Below are 10,788 nucleotides of genomic sequence, written 5' to 3' on the forward strand. Positions count from 1 at the left end.
GGGAGTGGACCCCTGCTGGCTGAAATCTCGCGCGTTGATTGGCCGAACGGGTTGGGAGAGGGCAGGCTTGCAAAAATGCAAATCGAAAGCGCTGCATCATGGTCGCCGTTAGCAGTTTGGGCATTCCCACGTTGTTTTGGTTTTATTCCGGGAAGGGAATTAGAATTCCAAGCGCTGGTCGCAATTTATATCTGGCGAGGGGTGGGGGGGAAGCGTGGTGAAGCCTCTTAGTATGTCTACTAAAGGCCCAAGTAGTGTTCACCGTGACTTAAGTGAAAGCCAGGTATCGGTCCCTATATATTGAGTGCGTGCCTGCGAAGCATGTTAGGCTGGGGGGAAGCTCTCCATAGAGGCCACGTGCTGGGTGTTTATCACCCTACTTCCGCCTTTGGGAAGGTCTGAGAGAAGGGCCGACTGCCGCCCTAGCAGGGTGCCGCCTTATGAAGGTGGGTGAGTTCCCAGCCATGTGGGTCTCCAGTGAAGCCCGAGATCGGGGCAGGAGAAGCAGCTGACGGGGGAACGTAATATGTCTCCCTCCTGCGGATGCCTCTGTGGCTCGCTTGGGATTTGGGAATGACTCACGGCCAGCAATTGTGAGTACAATGGGCAGAGGTGAAGTAGGAGGCGCGAGCCAGCTTCATAACCCAATTCAGACTAGTCTCCACCCAGCATTTTCTGTTTACTTCTCCTCCTTTGAAACTCCTTAACAGGTTTCTAATTTTTTTTTCTCCTATGTAAAATAATGTTCTACCCATAAAGCTGAAATTATTATTTATTTGTATAGTACCATCATGGTGCTATATAAATTTATATCATCAATAAATTTACTCTGTACAGAGTAAAACAATAAATTTACTGCTGTACAGAGTAAAACAATAAAATAGCAAAACCCTGCCCCGTACATTCTAATAATGTAACTGAAAGTCTGTGTATGTTTGTATGTCCAGAAATGTTTGCCCATTTCCACATGGTACAAGCTTGAAATTTGCAAAGCTGATAGGTCTGCATCAGAAAAACCTTAATTGTTGGGTTTTAAGTATTTTTAAAAAAAATAATTAAAAAAAAACAGACTTGTGGCTACAAATTTATTTTACACACAATGGATTCTGCGTATTTTTTAAAAAAAACATTTTAATAAAAAAAACAGACTTATGCCTAAAAAATTATTTTATACATAATAGATTCTGAGTTGCTGACATTTGTGTTGAACATAGCTAAAAAGATACGGTTCCAATGCAGAATAAATTTATAGTACTATCAAGAATTTAAAACGGTAATAAGGGAAATAAGCGTCACTCCATCATTTTTTTAAATTTTTTTTTGGGGGGGGAGTAGATAGGTATATTATAACATATATTACACTATTATAATGTTTACAGTATGTTAGATATATCTTTAATACAAACATTTTATTAAAACAACAACAACTAATAATAATGGCCCACATGTAAGAAAAATACTGCATTATTGATCTTTGGTTGGAGGAGGGGAGTTTAAAGATTTTTGTGGTGGGTTTTGGAGGCTCCTAACAGCCAGAGCTGACCTTGTAAAGGCGTCTTTGCCCCCTGTTGTCACACCTAGGCCAACTAGGCCATATTCCCAAACCCACTAGATTTCTCCCAACTCTGCCCTGACTCAACAGGATTTGTCCCAGCTGCTATCTTTGAAATGTCTAGATTTTCCCTCGCCCCAGAGCCTGAAATCACCAGGATAAGAACGTAGCCCTGGAAGTGGGAGTCGTGTTGTTGAAATAAGACTTTGGCAGTTGTAAAGGGACATAGTCATGACAGCTGGGGCCACCCATGGTGTGACCACACACCAGCAAGTAAGAAAAATCAAGGTATCCATAACTTAGATGACATCTGAGCTGGACCGGATCAGCTCCGGCCACCAGATTTCCATGGCATACGTGCAATAGGTCATCATGCCAAACATCATCGTCCCAGACTTCCAATACAAAGGGGTTGTAGCCTGACAGTTCGACAGTCCCAAAGTCCAGGGTTTCAAGCCACTGGGGCCCGTTATCGTTATAGATGACCCTGGTTTGCCGTACCTGACCGTTGAAGAAAACTTTGACCAAAGCATCGGTGGCAGTGAAGCGGTCACCCCAAAGGTCGGATCCACTGTGTATGTGGAATCTGAGGTGGGCCATGCCCTCTTTCCGGGCACAACACATCTGGTCCGTGACACTGTTAGCCTGACACATGCATGTGCAGTGCTGTTCTGAGCTCCAGCGTGGGCAATTTTGGGGGCAATCCCGAATTAGGGCCCTCTGGTTTATATGGGCCACGATGGCTTGCTTCATCAAATCTCTTCTTGGATCAGTCCGTTCCAACAAAGTGTGTAACGGGAGAAGGGAATAGGAGACCAGCCCGGGCTTCACTTTGGCACTCTCCATCCATTTGGACAAGTGCTGGACCGTTCTGCTTCTCAAGAACAGCATCTCGACCTGCTTGTCCCCTCCCTCCACCTCCGTGTGCTGCATGGTGTAGCCTTTGTGGTACTTTCCACTGCTTTTGCCCCTCCAGAGCACTTCGCACATGGAACTGAAGGATTTGGAGACTGACAGCTCTGCATCGCCTAGACCAGCCTCCCATTTGATGCACTCCTTGATGCTAGAAGCTGACAAATCATTCAAGACCATCACGCAAGTCTGCAAGGCGGTCAGGTGGCGCACTCGCCCGCCCAGCTGCACGTGGCTGATATAGTGGGTGCCGTAGATGTCGATGAAATGCTGGTATTCCTCAGGGCTGGGCTTCCCGGGCAGCTTGTCCACAGCCCAGGAGAAGTGGGAGGACTGAAGTGAAGAACTCTGAAGGAGCCTCAGCCTGCTCAGGAAGGAAATAAGAGGGGGCAGCATGTCATTAGCAAAATTTGGTGATGGCCACATACCAACGAGACCTCATCCGTACCAGGACTATGGTGTATTTGTGTCTGGTGGCCAGTCTGACTGGAGGGGCCAGGGTGGGTCAGCAGAGGTGGAGCCAAGGGGTCACAAGGAATGGAGCCAAGGGGCTTAATTGGAAGTGGAGCAGTGAAGGTCTTTATTTATTAAACAGACAGGTAGGTGTGGGACCACTGTTCTTAGCCATTTCTGGCTCTAGAGCAGGGATGCAGAAGCCCCAGCCCTAAATGGCTCTGCCCAGTTCCCCAATCCAGCCCAGAGTGTGTCCTCTGAGGCGTGGGGCTTGGCTTGGCATCCAAACTCTACCCACTGGAGGAATCTTGTGTTATCTCCCATCTGAGAGGGGAGATAACAGCACGGAGGCAGGCAGCTGGGGAGTCAGATGGTGCTGAGAAAAGTGGCTGTGAAGAAGGGCCAACATGGAGGCAGTCCTACCCAGTAGTTAGCTTTAGTCAGCTGGGCTTTGGCCTCTGGACTGGGAAGAGGGAGTTTCAAGGAACATTCCTTAGAGTTAGTCTCACAGTATAGATAAGTAGTTATGCATGTCAAGCCCTCCCTGTCCTGTGGGAGTAACACCTGAGAGAGTTATCACTTTTAGCTAGAGTAGTCAAGGCCACGCTAATTGGGGTGCTGATGGGAAATAGCATGACACCGGAGGGAGGGCCAGAGACCTGGAAGTCAAGGAAGGGATAAAAGAGTGGGCAATCAGTGGCCTGCCATCTTCCCTGGGCCTGTAAGTGCGTGATGCGGAGGATCCCTGGTGCGCTGGGTGAAAGCTTGGTCTCTAGCCAGGGTTTCTTATGTTTAAGTGTCTGGAGGTTCCGGGGGAATTTATTTGCCTTAGGGCATGGTTCGGGGTTGGGATAGAGTCTTAGTGGATTGTTGTGTGGAACTGTTTGTGTGAAGTGTGTTTTTAACCTGTTAATCCTTTCTTGTGTAAGGTTTGTTTTTAGAGCATTGTTCCAACTTTCCCCTCCCCCTCCCCTTTCCCCCCTTTTAATATTTTATTGTCTGTGGGAGGATCTACACTACTGCTTTAAAGCGCTTTATAACAGTTTTGACAACTGTTGGGGCCCAGGACACACTGCATATACAGGTTTCAAAACGTTTTCAAAGCGCTTTAAAAGCAGTTGTGTAGATCCCCCCTGTGTCGTTTTGTGTTTGACTGAAGCCCTACGTGTTAATCTAGACTTTTTTATTAAACTGCTTTGGTCCTTAAACGTGTGTGAGTGTCTTATTTCTCCAGAGGACTGGCTTGAACAGGAGAGGGGTGAGGATTATCTGAGGATTTGGTGGTTTGGTCCGGAAGCCTACCCTGCAGGGTGGTTAGGTTGACCCTAATCATCTTCACAGTGACTACTCTTTGCTGCATTGGGGGGGGGGTCTGTTTGCAGACCACTTGTCATACCCATTGAGTCTCCAAATCAGGGGACACGGGAGCAGTGGCTGAGTCTCTTTGTCTATGCTGAGGGGAGGGACAGAGAAAGTTAAAATGGGCAGGCTGAATGGCTACACTACACTACTTGCACCATCCGGCCCACAGAGGGCCTGGGGGAGGGTGATCCAGTCCCCCACCCACCCAGTATATGTCCTGCACCCCTGCCCTAGGGGTGTGGGGGCTCACCTGTAGTATTCGCAGGAGACCTCTTGCCTAAAAAACATATAACTATCATGCTGAGATTTCTCGTGGGCGTAAAGGGTCATCCGGGACCGAGATCCGGCAAAGGCTACCCGGGCCATGGGAAGCCCATTCTTCTCTGTGCCCAATTGGAGCTCGATTTTCCAGTCGTTATTCACCTCCTTGGCCACCGCGTTGGCTACGTCCACGTCAGAATACTCCACAGAACTGCTCGCTTGTTTATGGCAGCCACCACGCGCCCGCCAGTCCGCGGCAGCCAGGGGGAGCTTCTGCAACTGCCCACCCATCAGAGGATTCCGGCACAGGGTGCACGTCCCGTTGGGCCCCTGCCACTGGCTGGTGTCCATCACGTACGCCCCCTTCCTCTTCAGAGTGGTGATGTCAACCCCCTCGCCAATGAAGCTATGGCCAGGCACAAAAGTGTCGTGTTTGCTGCAGATGGATCTGGGGGACCGTTGGCAATGGCCGGAGGCCGCCGGTCGGAGAAGGGAGAGAACCGGGAGGAAGGCTGCAAGGAGGAGGCACCGTTTGGACATGATGGCTCCCGTAGGATCCTGCAACCCCAGAAGGAGAGTCGGCTTCTAAATTGCTGCGAGGAGAAAAACACAGGGCCTGTTGACACCGTCAATGCATTTTTCCCACCGGGACCTCACTTTTCCTAACAAGAGCTCAGCTGGAGTAACACCACCTTTATCTCATGGGACCAGCTGTGTGGGGGAGCTGCGTCTTAGCAGGTGACACTATTTGACTGACACTGTTTGCTCTAGATGGCCATGACCCCTTCCCACGCCCCCCCCCACAACCCTCGACTGCTTGATGATTTCCCAGTTTTTGTGCCACTCCCTCCCCCATTGCTGTAATTCTAAAAGCTTAAAATGGTTAGAACTTCAAACAAAAGAAATGGCCAGTATTTTGGCCCCTGCCACTTTTGCCATCAGCCCTGCCCAACCCTGGAAGATGCCCCCTCTTTTCTGAAACTGTCCTATGCTGGCTGCAGCAGCCTCAGGGGCGGTCTTCATGGCACCATGTTGGTGCCACTTCCCTCTTCAATCCCGTGTTTTCCCTCTGTCCAGAAGGAGGGAGCGTGACATGTCCGGGCGGCCATTCAGGTCTCGGAGCCATCCCTGTCTTCTTCCTGATGGAAGGCAACCAATCGCTGGTTGCCTTCTGCCAGGCTCTGCCCCCAGGTTGACCCTGGATTGGCTGTGGAGCATCATGACATGGTGCAACTGTTGTGTTGACATCGCTCCCTTTGAAAAAGTCGGGGTAAATCCCTGACTTTTTCATATTGCTGCATTGCAGGGAAGCCCCACAGCGGCTGTGAAGCTATGCTTGCATTGCCTAGGGTGACCATATTTTGGAAACCAAAAAGGAGGACAACATGGTCGCCCACAAGGGGGGGTGTCCAGTACCAAGGGGGTGTGCCCACCCAAACATAGCCTTGGACACATGTCTGATTTTACAGCACACATTTAAGACAAATCTGTTCTACATAACATCTTAATGTTAAAATCACTGAAATAAAGAACAAGTGAGAGATTCAATGTATCTGAAATTAACTTCACTCACTCCTACTTTTGTAGGTTTTGCTGTACTTTGAAGCTTTTGCTATACTCTGTGTGCTACATTCTCCCCTTCCCTCAAATATCTTTTCTGACTGTATCTTCACTCATTGCAAGCTGCTGTTGTTGTTAACAGGGTTTGCTACTGGCCCCAGATCTGTTTCAAATTTGGTATGGCTAAAGCTCTACCTAAAAGCTATCATGGTGCCAACTTTCAGCTCTTTATCTTTAAAAATGACAGTTTTAAAAATAATAATTTTAAAACCTCATTTTTTAAAAAAATCCTAAAAAATCAATGGATGAACGGATCTGTTTCAAATTTGGTGTGGCTAAAGCGCTACCTAAATCCTATCATGGTACAAAGTTTCATCTCTTTATCTTTAAAAATGATGATTTTAAAAATAATAATTTTAAAACCTCAATTTTAAAAAAAAAATCCTAAAAAATCATTGGACGAACAGATCTGTTTCAAATTTGGTGTGGCTAAAGCTCTACCTAAATCCTATCATGGTGCAAAGTTTCATCTCTTTAACTTTAAAAATGACAATTTTAAAAATAATAATTTTAAAACCTCAATTTTTAAAAAATTCCTAAAAAATCAATGGATGAATGGATCTGTTTCAAATTTGGTATGACTAAAGCCCTTCCTAAGAGCTACCATTTTGCCAAGTTTCATGTCTTTATCTTAAAAAATGACAGAGTTATAAGCATTTTTGTTAATTCCCACTAGAGCTGTTCTTTGGGGAAAAAATCCGGATTTCCCCTCCTGGATTTGCCATCAAAAACCCGGGCAAATCCGGTCATATGGTCACCCTAGCATTGCCTAACCAACGCGGTGCAGATCCACAGTGTCCTCAGTGCTTTCCCACATATGGACAGCCCCTCAGTTACAAGGCTGACCACAAGGCCAAGTAATAACCCAGGCCAATGTTCCAGCAGACGGCTCAGGCAAAGAAGGAGTGGTCAAACAGGCAGAGGGCCAAAGATGTCCAATACATACACAATCCGGTAGCAGAGTCAAGTAGGAGCCCAAGGTTGTAGCACAGGGGTTCAAGCACAAGGCCTGGTCTGGAGACACTGGTGAGATGTGGCTTCAAGCAACTAGCCTGTTCTGAGTGTTGGCCCTTTTATCACAGAGGCTGCTGAGCCCCACCCAGGCTCAGCTGGTATGCATTAGAGGTCTTTGCCCAGAGCCCTACTCTGGGGAAATCCAGGCCGCTTGGAACTTCCCAGATTTTCCCCGGAGCCCTGGTGCATCTGCCAGATTTTGCACAAGTTGACTTTCCATCTTTAAAAAAATTCAAGCTTCGCTGATGGCAGCTGCCATTGGCTGATCTTGGGAAAACGACGCATTTGCAGCCGTCAAGCACTTAACTTCTATGTAAATTGCAACCGTAAAGTGCTTGCTTCTGCAGGGATACCAGGCCCAATTCAAAGTGCTGGTTTTGACCTTTAAAGCCCTAAACGGTTTGGGACCAAGTTCCTTGAAGGACCCTCTTCACCCATATCAGCCTGCCCCACACCTTTGGAACACATTCCATTCGCAGGTCTGCCATGCTCCATCATTGCAGGCTTTTAAGATCAGAAAGAGAGGCCCTTCTCATTTGCCCACCTGTGAGAGCAGTCAAGGTGGGCCTTCTCTGTAGTGGCCCCACACCTTTGGAACATGCTCCCATCGGAGGTCTTCCATGCTGCATCATTGCAGTCCTTCTTCAGGGCAATCTGAAGAAATAATATAGTATAATATAATATTTACAGGAGTAAGGAATTGTGAAATCATATATGCTCATACAATATACTTCAGAAAGTGATCTCCTATGTGTGGTGAGTTATAGAAGAATGTCAGGTATATAAACTCTCAATAAGTAATTAAGAATAGCTGTTCCTAATTAGTTATTGAGAGTTTATATACCTGACATTTTTCTGTAACTCACCACACATAGGATATCATTTTGCTCTGGAGAAAATTTAAATTATACTCTTATTGAGTAAGCATGTTTACTATTATAATATAAAATGCACCCTTTTGGTTTAGTAATTTTATTAATGTTTTAACTATTTTTAAATGAATTCTTTTATATCTTGATGTCTTGTTTCAATGTATTCTAAACTTTCTGAAGTATATTGTTTGAGCATATATGATTTCACAATTCCTTACTCCTGTAAATATTATGTTAATACTATATTATTTCTTTTAGATTGCCCTGAAGAAGGACTTCAAAAGTCTGAAGCACGTTGGCAAAAACATTAAATGTTTTCTAAGATATATCTTTGGTTCCACCCCTTGCCTTTGGCTTTTTTCCCCTTGCCCTGAAAATCAGCCAAGAAATGTTTTAAATAAATTAGTAAATAAATTGCATCTGTAAGTGCTTTATGGATGCAATTTACTTAGACCTTAAGGCTTTACAGCCGCAAATGACATAATTATGGCCAGTAGTTTTCCCAAGGTATGCTAACAGCAGCTGCCATTAGGGTACCTTGCAATTTTCTAAAAAGATGGGGCCTGTTCAGACAACACGCTACGGCATGGTTATGCTGCTAACCCTTTTGCAACAAGTGATTAGTCAGCGTGTTTAAACCATGGTTATGTAGCCACCATAGTTAGGAATAGTTCACACAACACGCTAAGCTGAAGTGCTTAACCACCATGGCTTAGCGTGTCATGGAAAGACGCCCCCACACAAAATTCAGAGGATGAGCAGGTAAGTGGGTCGGAGTCTTTGGAATCCAGCCTCTTTGGAGTCCCCAGCGGATTTCCCCAGCATTCCCTAATTTTGAATCAGCCACAGAACTCACCACAGATCCCCCTCAGTGCAATATAAAAACATACGGGTGCGAGAATGAAAATCCAGAACTCCTTCCTGACCTGGAATGGCCACTTTTTCTTTCTTTTGGGGACCCTGTATCTTTAGTAGCTGGATGCAAGGCTGAAATCGAAGAGATGTCGCTTCCCCCAGTTGGATGTCTGCCTGCTTCACCAGCCAGTTTCCTTTCTCTGCCTCTAGGGACTACAGTGACTTCTCGTTTCCAAACCGCTGCACCCTCTGGGGGTATTGCATGACAATGGCCTTTTCATCTTCCACTCTCATCCCCAGCCGCCTCCACACCCCTGCAATCCCTCCCTCTCCTGCTGACCTAGTTTCATTTCTGTTTTCTCTAAACCAGGTTGGGAGGTCTGGATACTCACCACTCGTCCCTTATTCCCAGGAAATAGGAGACATCTGCCTTCCTGTTTGTCTCTTTTCTCATCGTTCCGAATTCCGTTTCTAGCCTACATGACTTCAATTAGAGGGGAATCGAAACGAAGGAGGGAGAGAGGGAAACCGCTTCCCCCACCAGCATCTCTGAAAAATGTTGTCTGTGTGCCAAAGGAAAATAAGTTTCGATTCAGAACCACCCTTTGAGCATTACTCATTTCACGTCAGCCAGCACCAAAGTACTCGGGATGCAGCTTTAATGGTTTGTGGTGGGGGGTTTTCTCCCACCAATCCGCCGTTCCTAGTTCAAAACAATTCCTGGCAAGATCGCAGAGCCAGAAAAGTCTACCCATGCACAAGAGAGGGAATCAGCAGACTCAGTGGAAACCCGAGGTTTGCAGAAGTGCAAAAAACATTTAGGAGGGAAAATAGCCATTACTCTTGCCACATTATGTTAAACTGCCTGCTTGGGACTTCTCCACATGGAGTGTTTATCCTGCGATTGAGATTCATTACTTATGGGGTTTGTGGGTCCTTTACATGATATCATCACCCTCCAGGGCCTCTCCCGTGCTTTGTGACCATTTCTGCAGCTTTATTTGTAACGGCGATAAGGACCTATAAATGAGGTGGCTTGAAGTGATTTGATTCAAAAATGAAAAGGTGGAATTGCGCTATAACTACAGTGGGTGTAAAATGAAACAGAATTTGCTGAGAAAGAGAGCCCTGAAAATTCAGCCAGTGTCAGCCCATATAAAGGAGCCGATCTGAATCCTGCAAAGAAACTGGAAGCAGAAGCCCTGGTAAGTGTGTGGGAGTTTAGCTACATGAGATGAAGCCCCTAGAGTTCAGGACTGGCTGAAATCAAGAATTCAGCCCAAACTCTCAATAGCACATTACAAAGTGAGGTAGTGGTGATCAGGAAAGATCCATCCCCCTAATTTGTACCCACTCCTAGTCATTGGTTTTCAGAATTGCATTGTAGTAGGGGCAACATTTACTTAAATTATCGCTTCAAATTTTTAAAACTTCCTAAACGTATTTTTAATTTCAGCACTGTTCACAGGGAGAGAAATTGAAGACCATCTCATAAGACCGTAAGAAGAGCCATGCTGTCCACCCCATACCACTAAATTTCATCAATGTATAACTGAAGTTAGGATTTTTATTTCTCTCAACAAACATGTGAGGTCAGTCACTGCTGTTGACAAATGGTGGTGGCCAGGGGACTGCAGCTGAGAGATCATGGTTTGCCCAGGCCACACACAATGGCCGGACTTGAACTCAGGCCTCCAAATGCCGACTCTCTAAGATGATCAGTCTGTGGTGGACTGCTGGATCTGCCCCCGGCACACAGGGGATTGGCACCGGTCCCCATAAAACCGCTTTCTGGGTGGTGTCAATCCGACAGATCCGATGATCCCTGCAAGGTGTGATACTGACAGGGGGATTAAGACACACCCAAGTCTGAGCCCCCCCCCCCCC

General features: G+C 46.4%; 1 protein-coding gene across 2 annotated transcripts; it reads right to left on the reverse strand.

Annotated features, from left to right (window-relative positions):
- Nucleotides 1-1,197: 1,197 nt before the first annotated feature.
- LOC134406084 (perforin-1-like) lies at nucleotides 1,198-9,398 on the reverse strand. Of its 2 annotated transcripts, none has more exons than XM_063137338.1 (3): nucleotides 9,294-9,398; nucleotides 4,530-5,133; nucleotides 1,198-2,828 (listed from the first exon to the last, which is right to left on the reverse strand). In XM_063137338.1, exons 2-3 carry the CDS (start codon nucleotides 5,078-5,080, stop codon nucleotides 1,703-1,705), a joined length of 1,677 nt encoding a protein of 558 aa, XP_062993408.1. In that variant the 5' UTR covers nucleotides 5,081-5,133; nucleotides 9,294-9,398; the 3' UTR covers nucleotides 1,198-1,702. The 2 variants fall into 2 exon arrangements, with proteins under 2 accessions (XP_062993408.1, XP_062993410.1); XM_063137340.1 differs by lacking the exon at nucleotides 9,294-9,398 and adding an exon at nucleotides 7,107-7,164.
- Between the last annotated feature and the right edge of the window lie 1,390 nt (nucleotides 9,399-10,788).

Source organism: Elgaria multicarinata, chromosome 11 (assembly GCF_023053635.1).
Source record: "Elgaria multicarinata webbii isolate HBS135686 ecotype San Diego chromosome 11, rElgMul1.1.pri, whole genome shotgun sequence".
Lineage (NCBI taxonomy): Eukaryota > Metazoa > Chordata > Lepidosauria > Squamata > Anguidae > Elgaria > Elgaria multicarinata.

What these genes read in the sequence shown, in the direction of transcription:
- LOC134406084 (XM_063137338.1), bottom strand. Translation starts at nt 5,080, where the DNA reads ATGTCCAAACGGTGCCTCCTCCTTGCAGCCTTCCTCCCGGTTCTCTCC. An exon ending in GTCTCCTGCGAATACTACAG is followed by an intron (nt 2,829 to 4,529) that starts GTGAGCCCCCAC and finishes CTTCCTGAGCAG; the next exon opens with GCTGAGGCTCCTTCAGAGTT.